This window comes from Halichoeres trimaculatus, unplaced genomic scaffold, assembly GCF_033239565.1.
Source record: "Halichoeres trimaculatus isolate MK-OKI-2021-1 unplaced genomic scaffold, fHalTri1.1 fHalTri1_scaffold_11, whole genome shotgun sequence".
NCBI classification, from domain to species: Eukaryota; Metazoa; Chordata; class Actinopteri; order Labriformes; family Labridae; genus Halichoeres; species Halichoeres trimaculatus.
In genome coordinates, this window is record NW_027437189.1 from 27,625,510 (window position 1) to 27,652,382 (window position 26,873).

The 26,873-nt window shown below is 39.5% G+C and overlaps 1 protein-coding gene across 2 annotated transcripts in view; it reads left to right on the plus strand.

Moving 5' to 3' along the window:
* The window catches only part of ptpn11b (protein tyrosine phosphatase non-receptor type 11b), a 47,250-nt gene that overhangs the window by 13,321 nt on the left and 7,056 nt on the right, over window positions 1-26,873 (plus strand). The window contains exons 2-15 of one of the 2 annotated variants that reach the window (XM_074682071.1): window positions 6,464-6,586; window positions 12,169-12,363; window positions 17,525-17,717; window positions 17,898-18,017; window positions 18,166-18,279; window positions 20,946-21,042; window positions 21,254-21,333; window positions 21,876-22,031; window positions 22,738-22,869; window positions 23,507-23,661; window positions 25,130-25,197; window positions 25,294-25,445; window positions 26,272-26,372; window positions 26,655-26,784. In XM_074682071.1, coding sequence (XP_074538172.1) covers window positions 6,464-6,586; window positions 12,169-12,363; window positions 17,525-17,717; window positions 17,898-18,017; window positions 18,166-18,279; window positions 20,946-21,042; window positions 21,254-21,333; window positions 21,876-22,031; window positions 22,738-22,869; window positions 23,507-23,661; window positions 25,130-25,197; window positions 25,294-25,445; window positions 26,272-26,372; window positions 26,655-26,742 — 1,774 coding nt within the window. In that variant the 3' untranslated portion in view covers window positions 26,743-26,784. The remainder of the gene's footprint in view (window positions 1-6,463; window positions 6,587-12,168; window positions 12,364-17,524; window positions 17,718-17,897; window positions 18,018-18,165; window positions 18,280-20,945; window positions 21,043-21,253; window positions 21,334-21,875; window positions 22,032-22,737; window positions 22,870-23,506; window positions 23,662-25,129; window positions 25,198-25,293; window positions 25,446-26,271; window positions 26,373-26,654; window positions 26,785-26,873) is intronic. The other variant, XM_074682072.1, reaches the window with a different exon arrangement.

Below are 26,873 nucleotides of genomic sequence, written 5' to 3' on the forward strand. Positions count from 1 at the left end.
TGTTAAGGTATGCTCTCTTTAGTATGCTCTCTTTCTGGGATGAGTCTACCCATCTTCTCACAAAATGCTTTAATCTGAGTTTGATCCAGGATAGCTATTTAGTGAATGAAGTCACTTGCAAAGCCCTTAAGCTCTTTCATGGGGTCCCTGGTAAACCCTTTCTGATAGAAACGTATTCATAAATCACAAAGGCTGTAGATGGGCTACATTAATAATTCAGTGACATCATTACACACAGTATTTCTTCTTGCCTGATCTGCCTCTTCTCTCCCTCTGAGTATGGTTGGTTTTGTGCATTGTAGGTAGGTGACTAACAATCCATTAAGTACAAAGTGCTTCATGTAGTTTTGTTCACATATTTATCACAATGGAAGGCTGAGCGCAGTCCTGTTTGCCCTTTCCTGAATTGATTCTGATAGTATGTAGCTCTTGGCTGGATGAAATTCATGAAGCAATGAAGGTCAGACAACAGACACCCATGCCCCCATCTTCAGCCAACACACAGCCTGTGTGAAGACCATTCTGCTATGTGAAGCAGGCTTTAGAGAACAGATACTGTGAGATTTTGGGATAATACTTAAAACTTTCCTCCAATCCTTCAAGTAATTTCCTCTGTCTACAAATCTGTCCTAAGATCAACCCACAAACCTCAGTGCCAGACTTTCAGATATGTTTCTAATGTCACAGAGAGGGCGATGTCTCTGACATGTTTTAATGACTAATCCCCTTGTAATCGGTTATTTGTAAAGTTCCTCCTATAATCTGCTCCCTCAGTCTATGGAAGGGGAGAAAGCGCAGCAGATCGGGTTTGCCCCCTCCCCCTCAGTGAGGATAAGAGGGTCAGGTGCAGTCTGGGTCAGATGTCTGGTCTGTTCTGTAGTGATATCTCTACAGCAAGCTGCTCTAGTCCAGGTCTCTGCTTCAGGGTTACTTTAATCAGTCAACACTCTGTGTTCGAACAACCTGAACTGATATATGTATCAAGATCAAGCAGATTTGGGGATTTTATTTAATGCTGGATGAGTCTTGTGGTTGGCTCCAACAGCAGAAACAACAAAACAATCCATGACAGGACAGGACAGGAGCATGTGTTTGAGTACCCTGTGCTAGTCTTGTTGCAATATAGGTCCTCCCCTTCAAACTGTACCACTCTGTTGACCACAGTTTGAGGTAAATGTCAGGAAACATCAAAGTTCATTTGATTTACAGTTAAAGGCCATTTCCACTTCCTCATTTCACAAGCTTAAAGTCATTTTTTCTGCCTTATTTGTTGACTTAAAGGTACAGTATAGTATGTTCTGATGTTTCCTCATTCCTTCACATCCATCATAGATAGATCATGTGGTTATGATAGGATCCTTTTTTAATACAGAGGCAACTGTGCTTTACATGTTTCTTCACTCCATAAACGGAGAAAATGTACCACCCAGAACACACAGGATCTGTTTATTACAGCTCTTTCACTTTATCCACATCACTGTGTTGCTGAGGTATTTCATTCTTGTTTAGATCCATTGTAATATATAAAAAACCACACAAAACTGCGTATCATTTCAGGAAACAGTTGGTCCTGTGTTGTAGTGGATAGAATAACTCTCTGTTGACTTTGAGAAGAGAAATATAATTTCTAGAGCCCGACCGATTATGCCTGTCACCGATTAATCGACATCAGCCAAAATGTAGCAGATTATAAACATTTTTGCTCCACAGAGATTCTGTGGCTCCTGTTCCTGTGTGTCTGTGTGTTGGGCTGCACACTGCCCGAGTGCCTGCCCCCTCCGTCCACCGTTATCTTTAAAGTTTGACTTATTTATTTATTATTGTGTTTACAGCTTGTTCTTATTTATCATTGGTTTAGACTACAGTTCTTATGTTGACAGTTTCATAATTCAAGTTTCTTGTTTTAATTCAATAGTGTTCTGTCTCTGTCTTGAATCATGTGGGTATTATAATGATTTGTGATTATATATAGTATATATCCTGTGTGTATCAATGAATTTATCAGCCGATAAATCGGATATCAGTTGACATATCGGATATCGGCTTTTTTTTGCCCCCAGTATCGGTATTGGCATCGGCCCCAAAAATCCTATATCGGTCGGGCTCTAAAATTTCATTTTGAAAAATTTTGTACTCTCACATATAAAGATTGTTATTTGTGGGATCCCATCCAGTCTAGGGGTGCAATGATTAAAAGATTTGGTACAATCATGGTCTGAGCAACAAGCTCAGTAGGGATGGGTATCTTTCACATTTGAAATGGTACCAATGCCCAGTACCTGGCAATCGGTATCGGTACTCAACGGTACCAGTTTTTGGTCCTTTTGTGTGTTTATGTGGAAATAAATATAAGTTTGTTTAATAATAAAATCTAAAAGTTTTTCAATTTAACTTATTTATTCTTCAATAAATTTGCAATGCTGTGTTCATGTCCAGTATGGAAAATCCTCTACTCCTCCACTGTCTCACAGTCACACGGACATGATTAGGTACCTAAACATGGTACCATTTGATTTATGTCAATCAGTACTTAGTACTAGAAAATGAAATTCAGTGGGTACCCATGAAAGTACCTAATCTGGTACCCACCCCTAAACTGCAGCTACATTTGACCTCCTGGTAAATTTGGATTCTAAAAGATCTGAGGTGCTCTTTGTGACAGCAGTCAGTTTCTCTGTTGGTTTGCATTCTCTGCTATTTTACACACCTGCACCACCAGGTAACTTTGAATCTCCTCCCCTGCTCTCCAGTTAGCATAAAGTAATTAGCATTCCTCTGCTTTTCACAGTAAAAGCAGGCGCTTCTATTAAAAAATCCAGCTGAGTAAGGAGTCTGTGTTTATGTTGTCTGGATCATTAATCATTTAGTTTGGTTGTATTCTTGTTTCTTAGAAGCTTGCAGACTCAACGAGCTGATTGGTGTGCTGCATGTTGAAAAGCAGTACACATTAACCTAGATGAGTGTTTGGCTAGAGTCTCTAGAAATTAACTGACGTAAGGTCACACTGGCCATTTGAACTTCGTCATACTCAAGCATGGCCTGTCTACGTCATGATGAAGCATCTGTTAACACAAAGCATGATCTAATCAGAGTTAACACAACGAGACACAGAGAGCACTGCTACAACTTCAGAGACTTTTTGGCTGATGTCAAGTTGTTTTGGTCTGACACAGTCCTCCAACATCCCAACATGTCATGGTTCCGCTCATGTATGAAGTGAACTAGACCTTAGGGTTGAAGGTGCTTGAGCATGGTACAGATTGTCAGTATGACCACGTCCCACGTGGCACACTCAGCCTGTCTGTAGAAAACTACATCCTAGCTCGCTGTTTCTCTCTGCGGTTTCTCATTGAAGGAGCCGAGCAGACCTGCAGCTGATGCTGTTCATAGAATTACTAGTGACATGTGAGTCATACAACCCCATTTCAAAAGAGATCCTTTTTTTGACTCATTTGTCTTTTGAAAATAGGATCTAGATTTAGTGTGCTGACACATGCATTGATGTCTATAAACAGAAACAGTAACTCTGACAGTAGACAATAAGAATTGATACGCTTGGTTATATTTGTTTTTGGGGTTTATGAGTTCCTGAAGTAAGAAATTGGCAGGACTATGTCACAAACCACACATTGAGATCCAGACCAGCAGTGACCACAACACTATTCTAGTTTGTATTCACCACTCTGAGGTGACACAAGATCTGCTGAGCTGACACATGAGTCTTATTTTTATCTTACTGTCATGAGTCTGTGTCATTGGTGCTCAAAAACAGAAACGCCTAAATGCTCAGCCTCTGTCGAAGCCTTCAGATATTATCTTCTCTGCATGAGCTTCATGAAGGCGCTCTTGTGTCACCCCCTGCCTGTTTTCCACTGGGTTATGTTCATCAATAATAAGCCTTTGTACTATTCCAGGGTGGCGTTGAAAAGCTACAATTTAAGAACTGAAATGTAAGATTTCCATGACTCACTCAGTCCATATGTCAACATCAGAAAGCCTGTTTTTTCGTGTTCGTTGAATCTGTGGCATTTAGCATTAGGATAGAGTGATTCATCGACGCCATCGACAAAAGTCGAAGGTAAAATTAGTCACTGACTGATTTGATATTTGGTGATAAGTTTGAAACAGTACTGCCCTGTAAATTTTTCATTTTCAGTTCTTTTTTTAAAATCTTTACCTTACAACACTTTTCCTTTAAACAGTGGAGCAAACTGCGTTCTACTAACCACACAACACAGTAAACCTGAGGAATTTGTTTTCCAATTATTTAGATTCTAAATTGCATACTTACAGGTGGTCAATTTGAAAACATAAGATAGAATCATGAAATCATTCATTCTTCAGTAGCTGATTCCTGGTTTCCAGGATGATTAGTGGACTACCAAAATAGATGTAAGTTGCAGTAGTATTCTTTTCATCAGGGGCTCAAACTGATTTTTTTTTTACTTGGTTAGGGTGAGGGAACTTGTTTTTCTCATGTGTTTTTTTCCCTTATTTTCTTTTTTAGTTTCTGAGAAAAATAATAAATAGATGGATAATTTCAGCTTTTGGAAATTTAAAACTCCCTGAGATAAAATCTGATGTATATTTAACTGCAAATCACTGATGCACGTCAGGAAAAGAGCCCAGAACTCCCTTTAATGAAGCAGTTCACTGATTTGACTGATGTTTGTCTGGTTCATAATTTATATTAATAAACTGATGTTTCCAGGGTTGCTTCAGCCCGGCCTTGTTAATAATGCACATCTGGCCCAGTAAAATGCTCAAGTGCTTTTAGTGGACAGCCCTGATTTTCTTCTTTAATGAGGCTTCACTGTGAGAGACAAATTGAGTTCAGATCATGAAAATTTAGAAGAACCTGTGTGTAAAAGGGAATCTTAACCCACCTGAACAAAATGCACAACTCCATGTCACTGACTACACACTCCTGACTGTAATACTGTATAATGTCACTTCAGTCAAACCCCCATTCCTTGACACATAAATGGGGCCCTGGAGCTAATGGTGCGTTGGATTAGCCAGCAGTGGCACACAGTAGTCAGGGAGGTTTAACCCAATGATCCCTGCTTAAACATGAGCTCTTAATCCACACGGCTGACATTCAGCCATTCACTTGAACACTGCTGTAGAGCCTACTCACTGCTTCTTGGAGATTAAAAAAGTCCTCCATGTATTAAAGAGTTTTCTTTTCCCTCCAGCATGTTAGTGCAAGCTTGCAGATGTACAGGGTTTATGTCTTGTGAATGTTTATGAATAATGATTCTGGTTTGGTTTGAATTAATGGCGGGGATAAACACTCAAGTAAAAGTGCTCGACCCAAATAGTTGGTCAACCTACCTGAGAGGCTGATGGGATAAATATTTGCCTGCAGTGTTTTGCAACAGAGGAAGTAACATGTAATCATTAGCTTTGGCTTTTCAGTACTGTAAACCCATATGTCCTTCCCTTTCAACTGAGGACAGGACATTCTGTTTGTGTTATTAATCAATCCAGAAACAAATCAACTCTGTGGCTGCAGACTGTCTGTGGGAATAAATCCTGAAGAATAAAAGCATGGATAGACCATACGCTTTGGCTTCAACTCTTACTTCATTTTGCCCTCAATCTGCAGCATAATATGGAATAGCACAATGGAAGAGGCTCAGAGCTTGACATTATCATCACTCCCTGAGAAAGAAAAACATGACAGAATGAATTTATCAGAGGAAACAAGTGAACTGTTATCAGAGCAGGACTTCTCATTACTAAACTGAGTCTGTCTTTCTGTCAGCTCTGCTTTGATAACAAACTGAAAGTTTGCAGAGCTGACAAACACATATTAATCAGTGAATAACAGATCAGAGTCTGAAATATTAAGCTTTGACCTGTTAATGAAGTCCATGCAGCTCTGAGCTGCTCTGACTCAGCTGTGATTACACAGGAGGCTGAGACCTTTTTAAGCCCTGCTGACACGGGGGTGAGGGGTAACTTGAGAATATTAGTCCTGTCTGAATTGGCAACTCTATATTTTAGGCTTTAATTTCCACAGATTCTGTTTTTCCTGTGCATTCTTCCTCGTTTCAGTCCAGAATAAGTGACATTTGAAATTTTTGACCTAGGCCTGTCACGATAATCAATAAATTGATTAACCGAACGATAAATAAAAACGTCCTCGGTAAGTTTGCCAGCCTCGATAAACTGACACGTGCATGCATGTTTGTTTTCCTCCTCTCTTTTGACCAGAGAGGCTGAATGAGAAGATGGCTCACTACGTCTATCTTTCCTAACATCTGGGTGCATAGGTTCTATAGCAGATTTAGCAGATTTATAGCGGAGTGAGCTTCTGTCAAAAATGTGATCTTTGGCATCTTTTGTGATGGGGCTGCTCGCACGTATGCATGGAGAGAGCTGAAGCGAGCGTCCTGAAGGGTAAGGAGGAAACTCTAAATTAAAGATAAATCCTTGTGTCTCCCTGTGTTTTCAGGTGGTTCCACCCCAACATCACCGGCATCGAGGCAGAGCAGCTCCTGTTGACGCGGGGCGTCCACGGCAGTTTTCTGGCTCGACCCAGCAAGAGCAACCCTGGGGATTTTACCCTCTCTGTGAGGTGAGTTCCTGCCTATACTCTCACTCTGTGCTGGTTTTATTTCCTCCATGAGCGTTTTGTTTAACTTCATTTTCACTGGCGCAAAGTTCAGCTCTGAGAACAAATAAAGCTGTAGCTGTTTCACTTTGGGAGACTGAACAAGTGGTCCTACCTGGAAAGTTTTCACTCCGCACATGACTTGTGGCTCTTGTGTTCCCACTCTTAGGGAAGTCTGCTTTACAGCATCTGCAATGAACTGATATTAGCACAAGACAAGTTAATACCTGGACAAAAAAACTCCTCATGCTTTGATAACAAAAGTTGTTGAGCCATACAGTCTATATTACTGTCACTTTCCGTTTTTCTCTTTTCCATTGACATTCACTGAACAATGCCTTGCAGCGGGAAGCCTCACTCTTTGTTTGCCTTTTTTGACATGTGATCTGTTTTCTAATAGACATTTTATCCATAAACTTTGTCTTTAATTTCACTGAAATACCCTTTTAAGATAATTTCATTGCACAGGCACAGTCAACACTCTGCAAACTATTAGATGACCAGGGTGTCCATCTTCAGTCTGAGAATGAGCAGTGACTGTGCTGATTTTACTAAGTGGAAAGTTCACCCGTCAGGGGAGTCCAAACTTCAGCCCGAAGGTAGACAAGTGACGAATATTCAGATGAAAAACTAGTGACGTACTTTTCCTCTTTTCTGGGATAAGTGGCATTCAAACAGAAGTTGTTTTGTTGTGAGTGTTTCTTGGAGAGCGTTAGATAACCCATTTGGATTTTGTGGGATCAGATAACATTATGTCACAAACTGCCCTGAAAATCCCAAGTTGGGGCGGGTGGATAGAGCTGAGGTGAGTCAGATAAGCACAGTGGATTGTAACATCCTGAGAAACAACAGTTATGCCCTAAAGCAAAGTTCTCTTGATCTCTTTAATGATATTTCTAGTAAGTAGGACTCAGCATGACATGCTGTGCTGCTCACAGAGAGCAGAGAACAAACTGAGAGAGAAGAGGAGAGAGTTTAGAGAGTGGCTCTTCCTTGGCAACGGAAGCTTTTAAGAGATACATCAGTCGGCCAAGCGCCTGGAACAGGGCCTAAGCACATTTGTTACTGTGTGACTGCAGCTGAAGCTGGCATGTTTGCATGGGGAGATAGTGGCCGTGTGTGTGAGGGAGATACTGTAGGAAAAAAACTGAGCAGGAAAAGGAAACAGTAAAGCCAGACATGCAGTAGCTTTTAAATGAAGTTAAAGAGTGAGAGATCTGTTCAGGATTTGACCTTCTCCTGCTTTGGTGGGTGTGTGTACACATGTGTACACACGTGTTACTGAGTGTCATAAATCACATGTCACAGACAAACTGGTTGGGGTGAGTTGTTGCCTCAGTTTGTGGTCTTGACAGATTTAAACACACACACACACACACACACACACACACACACACATACACACACACACACACACACACACACACACACACACACACACACACACACACACATACACACACACACACACACACACACACACACACACACACACACACACACACACACACACACACACACACACACACACACACACACACTCAGGTCAAGTGGTCAGTGTGAAGGGGCTCAACACCTGCTAGAGAACATAGGTCGCATTGAGACAGGAAGAGAGGACAGAGCTCCTCTTTAAGAAACTTTATGAAGCTTTTGAACAAAGAGATAAAAATATTATAACACACACTCTTGTACTTAAATAACACATGCTTGATATTAGAATTCAAAGAAAATTAAGGAACTATGATTAAACTTATGTTAGCTTGTACTTCTGGTTACCTCCAACTGTATGTTCCACTTTACAATGAAGGCTAAAAAACAAAAAAGCAACCTGAAAATTCAAACAAGACAAGGGGGCGACTCAGCTGAGCTGTAAACACTTTAACAATGTCCTGTTTCCTTAAAGAGTGAGTCAACCAAATCCTGTACCTGTTTGTGACTTCAACTGAAATAAACTCACACTTTTTACAGCTCCAGTTCACCACCATGAGGGCAAATACAGAATATCAGAACACTTTAGAAGTGTAGGTTGTTACTTCTCAGAAGTTTTTCTATTGCTTCTCACATTTTGTGATAAACAGAGCTCAGTAACAACTGTCAAATATAGAAAATGTTTGAAAGCAGTGGAGATAAGTAACTAATTATCCTTTATCTACGGGGGCTATTCTTGGCTAACATCATGCTACCTAATACAGTCTTTTTTTCTGGTTACACACACACACACACACACACACACACACACACACACACACACACACACACACACACACACACACAAAGTGTCTTATCAGAGCAGAGGCTAATTAGCCAGTCATTAGCCAGGTTTCATCTTACCCGGGCTTCTATCAGCAGGAAAGTTAAAGGGTATGTTCAGATTGGAATGGACGCTGAGGGAGTCTGCTGCTCTTCTCCCTCTGTCTTATCTTCCTCTCTCTGACTCTCCTCCTCTTATCTCCACCACCTCTCCTCTCGCTGGTCCATGAGGTGAACAGCAGAAGCAGCGGTCGAACTGATCAGCTGCTCTGAAGCCTGAGCTGCTAATGGGAGCTTTTTGAGGATTTGAAAAACTGTAATCAACTCTGAGTTTCACAAAGCTCAATAAAGAAAAAAGAGGAAGTTTGAAGTAGAAAAGTTTCATTCTAATTTATAGTCCAGCCCCATAAGGAGAGCAGTCCAGCCAAGTGTTCTCATTTTTCATGCTCTTTATAAACTCTAAAGACCCTGAGGAGGAGTTTTAAGGGTAATCTTTAGAGAGAATTTTGCAGGGCAAATTACCACTGAGAGCAATGGATTTTTAAGGTCTTTGCAGTCCTGGGTTTACTTAGATGTGTTTCTGCTGCAGCCAGGCTATTTAAACTGAAGAAAAACCATTACAGTGAATAACAAGCCAACGTATGAATGTTTAATTTTTCTGGAATATATTTGTTTTTGAACTTTCGTTTTGAACCCTTTGCAGATGTTTTTGCAATACATGCCTGTTTTTCCCTCATAATGTGACCAACGTCAACGTTCTCAGCTAAGACTAGAATTGGGTGTGCTAAGATTATTGATACTTCTTATTGATTCCAACTTGCTTTGCTTTTATATATATATATATATATATATATATATATATATATATATATATATATATATATATATATATATATATATATATATATATATTCTGATATTATATCATGGTAAAATTAAATAATATAAATTATCCATTTGTATATATTACATCTTGGCCTGTAATTTAACACATCACTGGGCGCCTCTTAATGTTTTTTAAGCATACAAACTAAAGATGACATATTCTTTATGAAATAAAGTATCCTTTGTATTTTTTTTGCTGTTGTTTTTTGTGTTTTATGTGCTTCAGTTTCACACGTAGGTGTTGATAAACAATCTGTCACCTTTAGTCAAGTTGCCTATGGTTTGATTTGTTTCTTGTTTAATTTTAGTTTTGGTTAAAACAACTCCTGGAAAAGATGTGATAAGAAGCTTGGAGCTAGAAAGTTTAACAAGGTGTAATGTACAATAATCTTTTTCATATTTCTGAGAAAAAATAATATACAAACAACTGTTTTTATTTAATTTTTTTCGTTATCCAAAATCAAAGTTTCATTTTCTATCAGTTACATTTGACACTGATATGTTTGGCCATTGAGGTTGTGTTTCCCCCCATTTAAACCATACAAAATGCGTTTTGCGTCCTCCTTTCTTTTGATTTGGTAAAATGCAGCCAAACACTCAACCTTCTTGCTCGTTCAGCCATCCTGGTGGCATGAGCTTTTTAAATTTATTTCAAATAAAACTTAATTGAACAAATCATAGTGTCCAGTTAGGTATAATTGACATTAGTTTATTAAAGCACAATGGTATGTTACAGGCCGCAAGAGACTTGATGGGGGTATCGATAAGCTCAAACATTTTTATCTCTGGGTTTAAAAAAAAAACAAAAAACAAAACAAAACTGGTTTTCAAAAGATCTTTCTCCTCAGGACATGGATATAGCTATAATTTCTCTTCTGGTGGCGCTTTGTATTCTTTCTGTTCAGAAGACAGCCATGTCTGAACAAATGCTTCAAAGAGGGTGCATTTGGCTCACCCTACAGCTAATGGCGTTAACCTCCGAGAGAAAAAGGGGCTTTGGCCCGAGAACTGAGGAGGGCCCTTTAACAGGGCCAAAGACCTGTGGCAAACAGCCAACAGCCTCTAATAGGCCCATAAAGCAATTACCAGAATATACAGGAGAGAGGGATGGGGGGAGAAAGAGGGAGAGATGGATTATCCGACAAGAATGAAGGGGAGGATTTACAGTATGTTGAGTGCAAGGATGGGAAGAATGGAGAAAAAGGAATGTGAAATTAGTGAGCACAGCAAGAAAAGTGATGGAGGAAATAGGATTTGTTGCCATTTGATATGAGCATTAGCTCACGATCAGTTTGCAGAGAGACAGAGAGAGAAGGGGGTTAGGAGAGACAGAGAAGAGTGACTTTTTTTTAAAATCTCAAACTGCAAACCAGACCCCTGCCTGCCTGGCAAACTCCCCTGTGGTTCCTGAAACTCAGTTGTATGTTTTTGCATCATGTTTAATACATTTACAGGATGTTTTGTTTATTTCTGCTCACGAAACATGTCAGATGGAAAAAGATGGAATGGAGATGGAAAATGGAAAGCAAGTAGATTGAGCACCTTAAGTATTCAGCTGCTCCTTCACTTAAGCTTCTTGAACTGTTTGTTTATGGAGTGTGTGTTTGTCAGTGTTTTAATGCTTGTGCACAAGCCTGTGTTTTTATCCTCATGAGCCCATATACAAACCAGTCAGAGGACTTTGAATATGCAAAGTGGTACCAATTGTTTTCTGGCTTATCAGTCTTTGAGCTGGGCAGCTGCGTGCGCTCTGTTCTACCGTTCTGCAATCACAATGCAGCTTCCTCCCAAATACATTAGATATGAAAACTACCGAGTATTAAAGCAGGGATGATCCCTCGTTGTTTGTTTGTTTGCATATGTTGGAGTGAGAAGGACTGTTCGACAGAATTCCTCAGTGTTATAAAATCACTGTGGACCTTTTCAGTTTCTCTTGCCATTTTCTTCTTGCTCTAATGATTGTGGCTCACTGTTTTTTTTCAGCCCAGACAAAAAGAAAAGGTCAAAGTTTTCCTAATTTTCTTTAATTTCACACCCATGTGCAATAATGTGTCACTTGTGTAGAAAAATCACTGAAGAGAGACAAACAATTTCCCCACAACGACGGGTGTATAAGAGATCTTAATATGAGAACAGATGGCATGATAAGCTCGAAATTTAAAGTGTTTGTATGCATCAGTGCCTTGTGAGTGAGTGTGGGCGACAAAGTGTGTACAGTCTTAAATTAAGTATGAGCTTATAGTGTATGAACATGTGTGTGGGTGGCTGTTTGTGCTCACAGCTTAAATATCTGCCGGGTGTGAGTGTTCTAGAGAAATATACTAAAAGGGAAATGCTCTGATCACATCTTCTTATATGCATGATTAATAACCAGGTGATCTTATCTCCTCTTTGTGTTTCTTCACACCCAGACGGTACGATGAGGTGACCCACATAAAGATCCAGAACTCGGGTGACTACTATGACTTGTATGGAGGCGAGAAGTTTGCCACACTGGCCGAGCTGGTGCAGTATTACACCGAGCAACAGGATCTCCTGCGCGAGAGGAACGGCCATGTCATTGAGCTCAAGTACCCACTCAACTGCAAGGACCCCACCTCTGAAAGGTGCTGACAAAGTTATACACTACACCTACACCTACAAATAAGGTCAAATTAGCAAACAGTCAAAACCTGTATGGATAACTCCAAGCAGGGGGTTCAGCTAAGGTTAGCTCCATATGTGGTTGAAAGTTTATTTATTTATTATCTATGAATTCATAAAAGTTCCTCTCTGACCACAGACAGTAATTTTTATTCTTCCAGCGTCAGGGCTGTCAGACTGTTAAGCCTCATCCTGCAGTGAGAAGCAGCCAAACCACCTGAGAATTTTATTAATCCTGATTTTCTGCAGCTACAGTATCATGTAGTGGACTAGATGCTGCTTCTGAAGCATAGTTCACCCTTCAGGATTCTGGGCAAAATGTTGGCTCCTCGTACTTTCTGAAATGTGTTTTGAGGCATCACATTGTATTCGGCAATAAGCATTAGAGGTTTGTGTCATCATAGTGGTTTTCCAGCATATTATACTGAAGGAACAGTGCTGTGAGTCTGCATGGATAAGAACCGGTATAAGAGCATCATACTTCCTGTGGGAAATACTTACTGTGAAACTCAGTGCACCTTTTGTATCATCTCAAAAGTAAGCAGCATCTTATACACTGGTGCAGCCACTACATCAGTGTAAAAAGCTGAGAGAGGTATTCTATTGTGTTAGGATTTTCTACTCAGAAGATGGTGCTGGAAAAAGCGGTGGACTCCTTCATTGCACAAAACTTACCAGATACACAGTTAGGCTGACCAGGTTGCCAACTTTTATGGATTTTACCTCCTCAGGTTGCAATCATGCGTTTAAGGAAAAGGTTGTAACAAACCTCATAAAATGTTTGTTTGATTGAAAAGACTCTCCTCTTCAAGACTACAAGTGAAGTTTCAGCTGCAGTATGGGTAGTTTGTACTGTGGCTTTATCATCTTTGAAAGAGCTGCACATTCGCACAGAAACTGCACATTGCTGAATGTAATGTCTCTGCGCAAGGACACAAACCTTTATCCCTCTGGGAGCCCGCCAAAACAATGCTACTTGTATTTTAGAATTAATAGTATTTATTTTTGCAAAGGATAATATTTTAAAATATTTAACAATATTTTGTTGCTTCTCTCTGTATCTGTCTTCTTTACAGCATGCTCTTTCAGGTTGAAATTTTTGTATGCCTGTTCAATTTTATAAGCATGAAGACTTTATATACATTTTTATTTTTAAAATATTTTTCCAAAGCAAGATCTAAAAGTATAAAAGTATTGACAGGTTTGCTTACCTAAGTTGATTAAAAAAAAGCCCAACAAGGAAATGATTCGCTGGTAGTTTGGAAGGTAGGATCTGCAGGAATTTTTGTTACTTGTTAGTAAACACAGATTCAAGATGTGCTCCTCCTCGTTGGGTCAGTGCCAACGGCAGTGCACACCCACAGCCACCTGCCTCCTCACCACCTGCAGCATCACGTCTCTACGTTGGATTGACTCGAAAGCCACCTGACTTGGCATTTTAGGACAAGCTAATCATTGGGTTATTTGACGCAATGCCAAAGCTGCAATCCCTCCCTCATCATCATCCCCATCACAACTCACCATCTGCCTGGAGGAGATAGAGGCATGGATGGAGCACAACTTCCTCCAACTCAACAGCTCCAAAACTGAAGCCATCCTGGTTGGCACTCCTCACCAAACTAAATCATCACCCATGACCAGCATCACTTTCTCTGGCACAAACATCCCCCTCTCATCTACAGTCACAAATCTTGTTGTGAAAATGGACCCCCAGCTCACCTTCGAATCCCATATTAACCATCTCTGCAAGACTTTCTTCTACCGTCTACGAAACATCTCCAAACTCCGCCCCACTCTCTCCTTTCCAGATGCTGAAAAGCCGGTCCATGCCTTCATCTCCTCCAGACTGGACTACTGCAATGCACTTCTCATCGGGATCCCTAGAAAGAGCCTGCAAAGGCTACAATACATCCAAAACTCTGCAGCTAGGATCCTGATGAGAGTGCACAAACATGACCATATCACCCCCATCCTCCGTTCACTACACTGGCTTCCGGTCCCCAGCAGAATCAAATACAAGGTTTCCCTCCTCACTCACCAATGCATCCATGGACATGCCCCCCCTACCTCAAAGAGCTTCTCACTCCACAACACTCATCACGCTCCCTCCGCTCCACAGACTCAAATCACCTCCTCCAGACACCCAGGACTAGACTTAGGACCATGGGTGACAGGGCCTTTAGTGTTGCTGCACCCCGTCTGTGGAGCCCTCCCTGATACCCTGAGGGCTCCACAGTCCACATACCGTTTTAAAAGGAACCTTAAGACTTTCCTTTTTAACAAGGCTTTTGGTTCTTCTTGGTTGTCGCTGTTTTAGATCTTTTTAACTGCCCTTTTTTAACTGGTAGCCCTTTGAGATCTTTTGATGTAAAGGGCAATACAAATGAAATTTATTATTATTATTACATAACTGCTCAGTAGAAAGCCAACTTGTGTTGTCCTACATCCTGAGTTGCTCTCTAAGTGCCCGAAAGTGAGTGAAAGTCGAGCAAAGCCTCTCCATCGTTTAGGAAAAGGCTTCCTCTACACATTGGTTGTGTTTTTCTTGCTCTGTGCTACGTCCACTATTGTAGCCACTCAGGATAGCCTCTCCCACGGGCGCTCTGTGATTGGCTGATGTAACCACGCTTACTCTCTGCCCAGAAACGTCCTGATACAACCAAAACATCAACACTCAGGCAGAGGAGAGGGGTCAAGGCAGACACAGACACTGACGCACATGTATAGAGGCCCAGAAGTAATGATTGAGTAAGTTTATTCCTGTAAAAGTTGACGTTTTTAGGAAAATCCTGCAGATCCTACTCTTAAGTAGAATTTGTGAAAATATAGTTAAAGACACTGAATCCCCGCCCAGTTCTTCAACACCAGCAAATGCTGTATTTCAAATAAAGGACATTAGGAAAAACATTTCACAATGTACATGTGTACTCATATTAACTGTAGGGAGAAAGCATCATGCTGAACATAAAAGTCTTTCTCCCATTAAATTCAGATTCACTTTGTATTCACATGCATAAATATTAGTATAATCCCAAATGCAACTTCAAACAAGCTAAGTGGGTGGTGCTGCTTGTTTATGTGCACAAAGTATCTACAGGCTAACACTCTCCAGGGAGTACACACAGGTTTAAACAGCCATACGCTTTATTACACCTACTCACCTCAGTGAAACAGAGACTAAAGTCTCTGCCAGGAACCCATGTGTGCTTTCACACATATACGGGAGGCATTTAGGAAATCTACATGCATTTATTTATTCAAACGTGCGTAAATATCCTCTTTCCAGCTGCGGTCTGTAACGTGTCGTGCTGAGCTTGTTATGTACACCTTCTCAAGCTACACATCTTCTCCGCCTGGTGTGTATATCTCTGTTTTTGTTTAGGTCTAAGTAAAACTTGTAATCTTTAGTTTTAGCTCATGTGGTTTTTCCATTCTACATATGCGTCTCTTGTTAAAGCCGCCCACACTCTCGTCCTCACCACACAGGAAAAAAAAACACACATGCAGGTTTTTTATCCTCACATCAGCAACTGAGTGCAGACACTTTTCTTTCTCGTGTAGGAGTCCTGGCTCACAATGTACAGTACATATAGATAGACATTATGTAAACCCCTACACTTACAATCTGGGCCATTTTCCCTCGAGGTATGAAGCATATCGACAGTCCTCCTCCTCAGTTTGTCAAGTTTTTGTCTCAACTCTTGTAACTCATCTCATTAGTTTATCTACCAAGAAACAGCATCGAGCAAGAGTCTCAGCTTTTCCATCTTCATAAAAGATCAAAAACAAAATGACTCAGACGGACTAATATCATTAATGCTGACTCAGACAGGCTAATATCATTAATGCTAATGATTCATTGGCTGTCAAACAAAAAGTTAACGACAAAAACACTCTTAGAGCAAAAGATCCCACAGATAGCTCCTAACTGATGTTCAACCTAAGTTCACAAAGAAAGTATCATCTATTCCAAAGTATGAGGAAAGAATGCTGCAAATAACTAATGCCAGCTTCATTGCCAAAAGAAAGGATTTATGTTCATGATGTGTAACTCATACATTTTTGGAGTAACAAAACAAGATTTTATACTGTTTTATTAACATGTAGTGTTTAAATTTTAGGATTGGCATATTATCCAAGGAAAAAAATGTCTGTTTGATGTAAACGCCTAATGATCAGTAAGATTTAGTAGAAAAATAAAAAATGTCTTGATACAATAAGATTCAAGAAAAAATGTATCAAGTTGAAGCAAAATGTGCTCCACTTTACCACCCTGGGGTCTTGAAATGACACCATACCCTCAAAAGATTTAGGATGTAACAAAATTGTTCTCGTGTTTTATGTCTCCTGAAAAATGTTGATTTTTCTGTGGCTTAAGGTTTTCTAGCAAAATTCTAAATTTGCTTTGGACCTTATCAGTTTTCCAAATTTGAAGAGAAGTGGAAGATGATATAGTCGAAACATTCTGACCATTTGAAGCAGTTTTGTTCCTGTCATTGTTGATCAACAGCATTAAATTATGTTGTGCCTATTTTCAAGTTAACATGAAATAAAATCTCAGTGACACACCAGGCTGTCAAGGTGATTTATTTTTATTATCCTGATCAGTCACTGAATTTCAATAGTGTTTACAATTCTACTATTTTGAATTTCAAAAAAGTTTTTGTTCCATAAAAAAACAATGCAACACAAGCTTTGACATTGTCTTATACTGGGGATCAAATAAGTGCAATGCAATTTACTTGATGAGCTCAAGTTTAGATTTATCATTCATTGAATATGGTGTGCTAAATGGAGTTAAACGGCACCTGGTGAAGAATAAGGCTAGCAAATGATTATCTCCAAAAGTTGCAAGCTCAGGGAAAGTGAAATTCTCTGATATTAGAATTTCCTGGCAGAAAGAAATATTATTTGTCAGACTGAAAAATTACTACACATTGATTTAATCTTAGGGTGTGGGCTCTTACAGGTGTTCATGTCACTTTATATGAACAGGTCTTACCTGCAGCATGTTTCATGTTATTTTAGTCTAAATCTGGGCCCCACAGTAAATAGATTCTACCCTGAATGACCTGAACATTTGTCTGAGTCAACGTGTTAGTGACATTTTTCTCTCTTTTTCAGGTGGTACCACGGGCACCTGTCAGGACGAGATGCAGAGAAGCTGCTAACAGAGAAAGGCAAAGCAGGTAGCTTCCTGGTACGGGAGAGCCAAAGTAAACCAGGTGACTTTGTGCTCTCTGTCCTCACAAATGAAGAGAAACACGAGAACGTGGATCGAAAGACCAAAGTCACACATGTTATGATACGATACCAGGTGAGTTCCCCAAGCTCAGGGCTCATGAAGTGTAACAGGAACAGATTATTCATCTCCCTTAATTCATTTCAAGAACACCTCTTAAGCTTTAAGCCAAATTATTTGATTACGATTCTTTTCTGCCGCATTACTCCTTACACCAGATGTTGCTCAAGTTAAACAGTTTATGTTTGTCTCCAGCAGGACGGTAAATACGATGTGGGCGGTGGTGAGAGGTTCGACACTCTGGCTGACCTCGTGGATCATTACAAGAAAAACCCCATGGTAGAAAAAAGTGGAATCGTAGTGCATCTGAAACAGGTATGGCATAATGATAAACAAAGAAATCTTAATTAAAAGCATTCTGTCCTGTGAATCATTACTTTTAAAGTTTTATATATACGAGCTTAAAAAACACATTTTTAAACTTCAGCTTTTTTGTTTCTCTTTCTTTACATGACTGTTACAGCCCTTCAATGCCACCAGGATAAATGCAGCCAACATAGAGAACCGGGTACGAGAGCTAAACAAAGTGGCAGATAACTCTGAGAAACCTAAACAAGGATTCTGGGAAGAGTTTGAGGTATGCATACTGATATGTTTTCATTCTAACTTAATTTTGTTTGAAACACAAGGTGGGGGGGCTTTCATAGGGTTCTTATTAGTCTTTGCATTATTAGTCATTATCGAAATAAAGCACAAGCCAAGAACTGGATGACTTGCATCACATGCACAAGAAACAATCAGAAAAAGAAGTTCTTTTTTCGATACGCCCTTATGACTGCCATCTTCACCAGTAATGCTTAAATTCTGCTAATGTAAGTATTTTTGAGATCATTTTTTTTTCTTTCTTTATTTTTAAAAAATAATTCTTTATTTTTGTTGGAAAAGACATTTTCATTAATAGACAATTAGACATTTGTTATACAAAGTCCTCTCCAGTTTTTATATTTACACATATTTAAAATTTTGTGCATCCATTTCTGTTGTTTTTTAAATATATACCGTTGTCCAAATTCATTGTTACTGCTTAAATTTTAAATCTTTCTGTAACATTCACACATGTTTACATCACTCATATTTTAAATAACTATGTACAAATGAACAAAGGGAGTTTAAATTTACATTGGGTCTCTGAGGAGGTTAAAGAGTGACGGACAGTGGAGTCAGACAAAGTCTGCTCTTATCGGGGTAACAAATTTAATCCACTTATTCCAGATGAGATAAATTTGTCTTTTTGAATCCTTAGATTGTAGGTCAACTTCTCTATTTTAAAGATTTCTAAGATTATTTTGAAACAGTTGTCCCTGTAGGTGGTAGAGGATTAAGCCATTTTCGAGTGATGCACTTTTTGCTAGCTGCCAGGAGGGCCTGCAACTACTTTTTTCCACTCCTCTCTTTTACTTACTTTTACTTTCACTCTTTACTTTTCTATTTTATGAAAACAATGTTGAGATCAAAGTTTCAACACGTTTGCACAGCATGGCCTTTAGAAAACTAGATTTATGTTGAAACACCTAGCTTTGACCTCTATCTTTGTTGGCTTTCTTGATTTTCCACTGAGCAAAGAGACCACAATATTTTCCAGTGGAGTCATCTGGTACACAAAATGTAACAAGAAATGCTGGCCATTTGTTCCACAACCTTTGATATTCAGCTTACATGTTTCCATTTAGATGTTGGTTATCTTGTTCTTCAATTGTTTTTATTACACGTCGACCTCAACCTTGTGTCTGATCTTTGTAGGCATTTATCTACAAATATTCCTTGCTACTGTCACTTTCATACAGCTAAAAGGTTCATATAAACAACATGAGTTTTACTATATCCATATATATTACACTTGAACTCCAGTGTGTTTTTATTCGCCCAAGATCAGGCTGTTAAAGTTTTATCCTGTAAACACAGGACAACACAGTAAAGCACAAATGTTGGATTGGCTGGTTTGAGCATGCATTTACACAGGGCTTGTCTTCATAATGTTCTTGCTTTATGCAAGTTCTGTGTTGGTCTGTCTTCAAGTTATTTAAAATTCATGTAATAGGTACTTTATGCTGTCCAGATGAGTTACACATGGTGAGTTGTTCGGTAGTAAAGTCAGATAAACTGTGCTTTTAAGTCATTAGCAGGTCCATCTGATACTGATATTAAAATGCAGATAAGTGTTCCCATTGCTTCATACATTTTGCAACAAAAACAGAAAGCTAGTTGAGCCATGTTTTTTTTATGCATACTTGATGCTGAAATGCATATGCAATATACAGCTTTGCTGTTAGTGAACCCCAGGGTGACCCCTGCTGTATTAAAGGCCTATTGCACTGTGATATTTACATCCAGTTTTATTCAGCACAGCACAATGAATGTGTCCTTGAAATTGATAGAAGCTTACTCACTCCTTTAACTTTTAAAAAGCACACCTTAACATGTCAATCCTTTACATTTCAAACCCTACAGTCATTTTAATTAATGACGTCAGGGGCGGAATGGTCATCTTGACATTCTGGACGGCCGATGCTGCCGAGGGGGGGTGCTGCCAGTCTTCTGACGTGTCCCGTTGTTCTCTCGGGCTGTTTTTCAGTCCCAGTTCGCCACTGATTGACACCCATGCTTTTCAGCATCTAACATGTTTCTCACCCAAGCGGCAACCTCAGGTCTAAGAAAATGAGACAATGCTGAAGTGCTAAAATCTGCTGTTTCTCGAGTGTCCGCTTGAGGCTGGCTCCGGAAGTACTGGAAGTCACATACACACCTAGCTAAAAAAGGCCGTTTTCCAAGCAGAAATTAACCTATTTACAGCCTGGTTCAAAAAACGTCTCCTGTCTGAGTCGTCAATTTTACTTTCGGCACACACTGAACAGTGGATGAATTTTTTTCTAACTCGGCCGTTCAGAGAATATTAAGGTCGTGAGCAGAACAGTCTATGTTCCCACCTTTGTGTTTGCAATTCAGCAATTTTGGTTAAATTTCTGCCCCTAGTTGAATGAATAAGATGACGTTTAACAGCTACCAGTCCAACAATAATGACAGTAATAGTTGCACTTAGAGCAGAGAAGAGCTCTATAATGCTGCTGACTCTCATTTTCTTTAATAAAAACATTTTGATCTGATTAGGATTCTTGCTGATGTGAACGAATCCTCTCATAAGAATATCCCCTGTAACGCTACTACTACTTTGTTTGAACTTTCTGGAACTCTTTCATACTTTAACATTTCATTTTTTTCTAATTTACTTGTGTCCTCATCTACCAGGTACTTCAGCAACAGGAGTGCAAACTGCTGTATCCCCGGAAAGAAGGCCAGAAGCCAGAAAACAAGAGTAAAAACAGATACAAGAATATCCTCCCCTGTGAGTGTCTCGCAGCAACCTGCTGTTTCCTGTCTCTCCAACTTCCTGTGGAAAGAATGACACAAATAGACAGCAGACAGTGCAGCGGCCTCAGCAGAGCGTGCAGATTTTTGCTCTGATAGCTCACAGTCTATCAGCTGACATTAAAGAAGCATTGTGCGTGATCTCTGGAAACTGTTTAATTTATCACTGTTATTTTTTTTTCTTTCAGTCGACACGACTCGCGTTGAAATCAGGGAAGCAGATCCAGAAGTTCCTGGTTCAGACTACATCAATGCAAACTACATCAGAGTGAGTCTGTTCAGAGTCATAAGATGCCACAATAATTGTTTAATAGAAATGAAACAGGAAGACAAAACAGCCAGCTGTCACATAAGATTGATTACCCTTAGGAAGAAGGATTGTGGATTATATAAATACGGATTTCTGATAATATTATTATATTTAATAAGTATTCTGTTACCTGATAAAATTTTGTGAGCTGTTCCTTTGGACGGCTTATAAACAGCTAGTATACCATGCACAGTAATGTCTGTGTTTTCCACACATGCAAAATCTGCATTATTGTAAAGCTTTTGGTTCCACAGAGGCAGGCTTTAATGCATAGAGCAAAGCTTTCAGGATAAGAATCACAGTCAGGATTATTTCAAGTTACACTTCTCTCTTTAATAACGAAGATAAATTCTTATTAAATGAAAAACATCACAGGAGGTTGAAAGGTTTTTGCATTTCTAGATTTAAAATAAATTTCTTGAATAATCCCATCAGCCACCTTACATCATGACATTTTCAAAGTCTGCGTGTCTCAGTTTGTATATTTTTTTGCTGCACAGAGTATGCATGAAGAGGGACGACACGTTGAAGAGGGCAAAGTCTTCATTGCCACCCAAGGGTGCCTACAGAACACCGTGGTTGACTTCTGGAAGATGGTTTATCAGGAAAACACTCACGTGATTGTCATGACCACAAAGGAGGTGGAGCGAGGACGAGTAAGACACACATTAAACATGTGTCTCATGTTGTGACACTACTTTGAGTTGACTGCTTTTAATTTCTAGTAATTTCGGAGATTGATTAATGGAGTAATAATCTGTTATTTGAAAACAAAAAGAATAATAACACCACCCTACAGCTTAAAAAAAAAAAAGTTAAAAACCTGCAGGGTGTAAGTGTACTTACTGTCCCAGGTACCTCATCATCCATCACATGAGGTATTGTGACGAGCCTAGTTTAAATTAAATTATCTTTGTACGTTGGGCACATTTGAAGTTGCAATCAAATGTGCTTTTTCATGAACTTTTCCTCCCCGATAAGAAGAAATCAGAGGAAATGAAAAGTCTCTGTAAATATGTGACATGGAAATGTCCATATTTAATGTTAAGTCCTGGTTTATGACAAATCCCCAAAGCTGTGACTGGGAGTCAGCATTTTAATGCCACAGTTCAAGCTGAAAGACAGTTCCTGAAGGCATTAGTTGTTTCTAAGAGAGAGGCGAGAATGTGTGTAATAGGGATGATGAGTGTGTGGGTGTGTGAGTGTGTAAAGTTGGGGGCTGGGGAGGGAGACGGCTGACGAGGATAGTATGACAGTTAAGCTGATTGGAAAGCTGCTTGAGATGAGCTGGTTCTTTCAGTAGTCTAATACCAAGCACCACCCGCCCCCTCTCTCTCCGTCTCTGTTTTGCCTCTGATGTAGAGCAAGTGTGTCCGTTACTGGCCTGACCTTCACGGCACCAGGGAGTTTGGGATGGTGCTGGTGAGGAACGTGGATGAGCGGCCTGCTCAGGACTACATCCTGAGAAAGCTGGAGGTGACCCGTCTGGACCGGGTAGGGAAAGCCGTGTTCTTAATCAGAGCTGACCCACTGACCTGGGGTCAGATTATCTAACCCCCCTCACACATATGCACACACACATTCCAGCTGCGTGTGTGTGTGTTTTCGAGGATTGACTTCGTGGCTCTTAGGAGCAATAGAAACAGAAAGAGGAACACAGTACTTATCAGGAGCTCTTTCAACAAATGTTCTGAAAATAAGGTTCAAATGAACAACTTTTGTATCTTTGTTGCTTTTGATGTTTTCGCTTACGTTTTCACATTGACTGCAGACCACTTTAATTTTGCTTTTTTTAAACTCTGACAGAAATCAGTTTTAAGTGTTTTATAGGATGAGTTTAGGAATTGTTTATCTTATTTGTGTAGACGGTTGTTTGGTTGTTACTTTGGATCTATTTATTTCTGTCATGCAAAAAAACAACACAAATAAGGCTTACATTACTCAACCTTACTTTTATGAAGCTATGACAAAAAATGACCGTATTAATTAGACCCAGTTTTTTTGGAGGAGGGGGTTGGTGTGTAGTCAGCATATTTTGAGCTAGAATGCAAAAGAAGAGACACCAATATTATTTCTTTTTAAAAAAATCCAAACTTGATTGTTGTCTTTATTTTGCCGTTATTTCCTGCAGAGGGAGCCTCTGAGGTACATCTGGCATTACCAGTACCTGAGCTGGCCAGACCACGGTGTGCCAAATGAACCGGGCGGGGTCTTGTGGTTTCTGGAGGAAGTCAACCGCACTCAGAGTAGCATTCCAGATACTGGACCCATTATTGTCCACTGCAGGTAAAACATTTTGACAGACAGACATCTTTCAACAAGATGAAGTCTACACAAAATTAAGTTTCTTAGGAGGGAGGAAAGTGTAGTATGCAACATAAAGATATTAAAGAGCTCTGGTTTAAATCCTTGGTGAAATTAAGTCTCTATTGAGAAAGCAGGATGCAGGATGTAAATACAAAAGAAAACGGTAATTTCAGCATGCACTTACAGTGCTTTGATCTTCGATGAAATTTGATTGATGTTTTTGTTTCACATTCAGAAACATGTTTACTCACACTATTAACTGATGCTATTGGAAAGAAAGGGTAATCTCACTCACAATAAAACACACGTAAAGTAGTGATGCAGCTACAGGAAATCAGTCAAAAGTATCCGATTGCTTCTGAATTAAATGGTATTTTCAGCTGTTGTACAACCTGTGCAGTTTGAAATGAGTTCTGAGGAATGAGGTGGTCAGTCCAGGATTTTGCCAAGAGAGAAACAGAAAGAGATAGAGAGATGTTTTGAAACTCAACTGTTGCCACTCAAACCTGCTCTGGATGTTTCTTTAGTTATTTGCAGAAAGGCTGAGCAAAATAGAAATAAGTAAAGCTTGTTAAACTTTGGTTTACTTTAAAAGCAGCAACAATGAACTGTTTAATTTTTGTTCAAGATTTTTGGTCTTCTCCAGATCATCACCTGTAGACACCAAGAAAAAAAGTTAGATATGAAACAAGCCACTAGGGTGCACTACTACAAAATCTGTGTCCCAGGCTCAGTGGTTTCTTTCACTGTTGCAGTTGTTGTACAAACACATATGCTCATGTAATTCAGTGCTGCCTCTTGCAGCCTTGATTAATTATTACTGTTATATATAGTTCTGCTTGCCAAAGGCCCTTTACTAAACAAGTTTCACCTTCTCTGATCATTTTTTGTAAATTTATTTATTTTCTATAACAAAGGAAGTCAACACGACCAGCAATGAAAGGGCACAAACTACACTTTGATTTTCCAAATTTTATCACCAAAATATGATAAAAAAACAAAATGTTATGTCATTAGAATAAGACAGGGGACATACAGCAACTACAGCCCATTCTTGGAATAATCAACCTGTGACTTAATCGTGTTTTTAAAATAAGTTGGTGTGCTGTTGTAAAATTGTCACTCAGTGTACTGTGGTGTGTTTTACCATGCAGAGCCACCCACTCATGTTCTACAAACAACACGATGACATGTTGACACAAATATCTGACTCATCCATGTTATCGGTCAGCTGGTTAATGTTGAATTAAAGCTGTTTTTGCAGGATTCGAGATCCCACATCTCTAGATCTTATACTGCTCTTTGCACGTCAGCTGTAAACATCTTAAGCTCAACTACATCTCACACATGTGTTAAGAAAACTTGAAATGTCCTCACTGGTAATGGTACTTGATTAGAAACTAAATTGTAATGACACAACTTCATCATCCCTCTGCTGTGTCTGCAGTGCTGGCATTGGGAGGACAGGCACCATTATCGTCATCGACATCCTTATTGACATAATTAACCGCCAAGGTGAGACACCAAAATAACAAACCTGCTCTAAAATTAAGTCTTGACCCTGGCATACCCTCTTATTTCTGGATTTGTATGCATGCATGTGTTTTCTAGGTCTGGATTGTGACATTGACATCCCTAAGACCATCCAGAGAGTGCGGCAGCAAAGGTCAGGCATGGTGCAGACAGAGGCCCAGTATAAATTCATCTACATGGCTGTGCAGCAGTACATAGACACGGCCCAGAAGAGACTAGAGGAGGAGCAGGTACGTGATTCAACACGAGGTCAAAGTTACTGAGGATTACAAAAACCTCTGTTACACCACTGTTGGCATAGAAGTGGAGGGTTTCAAATATTTACAAAAGAAATCTTTAAACTCACAGCCTGTAGGCAGTTTGCTGTTTGTGTTATTGAAGAAAGAGCAGTGAGACAAACAGTGTGGCAACGTAGTTAATGACCTCTCAGATGAAAACCATACTATTCTGAAAATATCTGTCTTTTTACAGCCACTCGTTGGATAAATCCTTGCTAACTGCAGTTGTATCAATCAAGATCAACTTAATTTTCTTTGATTTAATTGCGATGAATGGTTGAAACAGTTTTCAGGAAAGAGTATGAACATGGTCGTGTTTGTTCCAAGGGAAAAAACAAAAAAGACTCTTAAAAATGCTTGTTTTTTATGGAGTCTGGGTGTATCTGATGCAACCTGAGGAAATCAGAAAAACCTCAACTGAAGGGCTTTCACAGCAGAGCTTCACAGAAAGTTTCTTGATAGAGCCTAAGAAAATTAAGTGTTTGAAAACAAGAGTGAAAAGTCTCCTAATTGGTGTTTTGAGATGAGAGTGAAATTCTTGCCTTTGCATCTTTTGCACAGCGGTCTTGACTTGACTTCAGGCTCCATAACAGTGCAGCTCAGCTGTTGATGTGTTTGCTCCATGAATATCCAAACTGCTGTCTTTAAACTGAGTATAGATGTCGCCCTGGGATGTTCTGAGTTGATTTAAGGTCTATGTTTAACAAACAGGTTTTTGAGGGTTTTAAAGAGGTCCATGTCAATAAAGCCAAGTTTTCTTCATGTTGTTACTTTGCAGAGGAATAAGCTGAAGGAAAGAGAATATTCCAATATCAAATATCCCCACATGACCAACTCTAGGTCTAAATCCAACATGACGTCCTCGCGCTCTTCTTCTATGTAAGTATGGAACAGAAAATGACAGGAAAGTAACATTGATTAAAACATAAAAATGATTATAGTAGCAAAAGTAAGACAAGATTTTCTTCTTTGAGGGAAATTCACTTTGATAAGCAGAAAGATTTCCCTTCGTCATTTAAACACACACTGAGCTGTAGGTTCAACATATACTTGTGAAGAAGTAATCTCATATTAAACAAGGAAAGGAAAGCATCATAGTTATGATGATAAAAACATTGAGGATTGTGGTGGATAACTTTGTGTATTTGTGTGTTAATCCAGGGTGACAAATGATGATTCATCGAGTGTCTATGAGAACATAAACTTTAAAAGCCCACAGTCGTCCTTTAGCAGCAACACCAGGAGGTAAAACCATCTCTGCAGACCTCCACATCTGTCTGCCTGCCTCTCTGTAAGTACATATTTGTTTTGTTCTGAAATCTTCAGAGCATCATCCAACATGCTTGAAAAACAGTGGGCTGATAGAAACAGGTACATTGT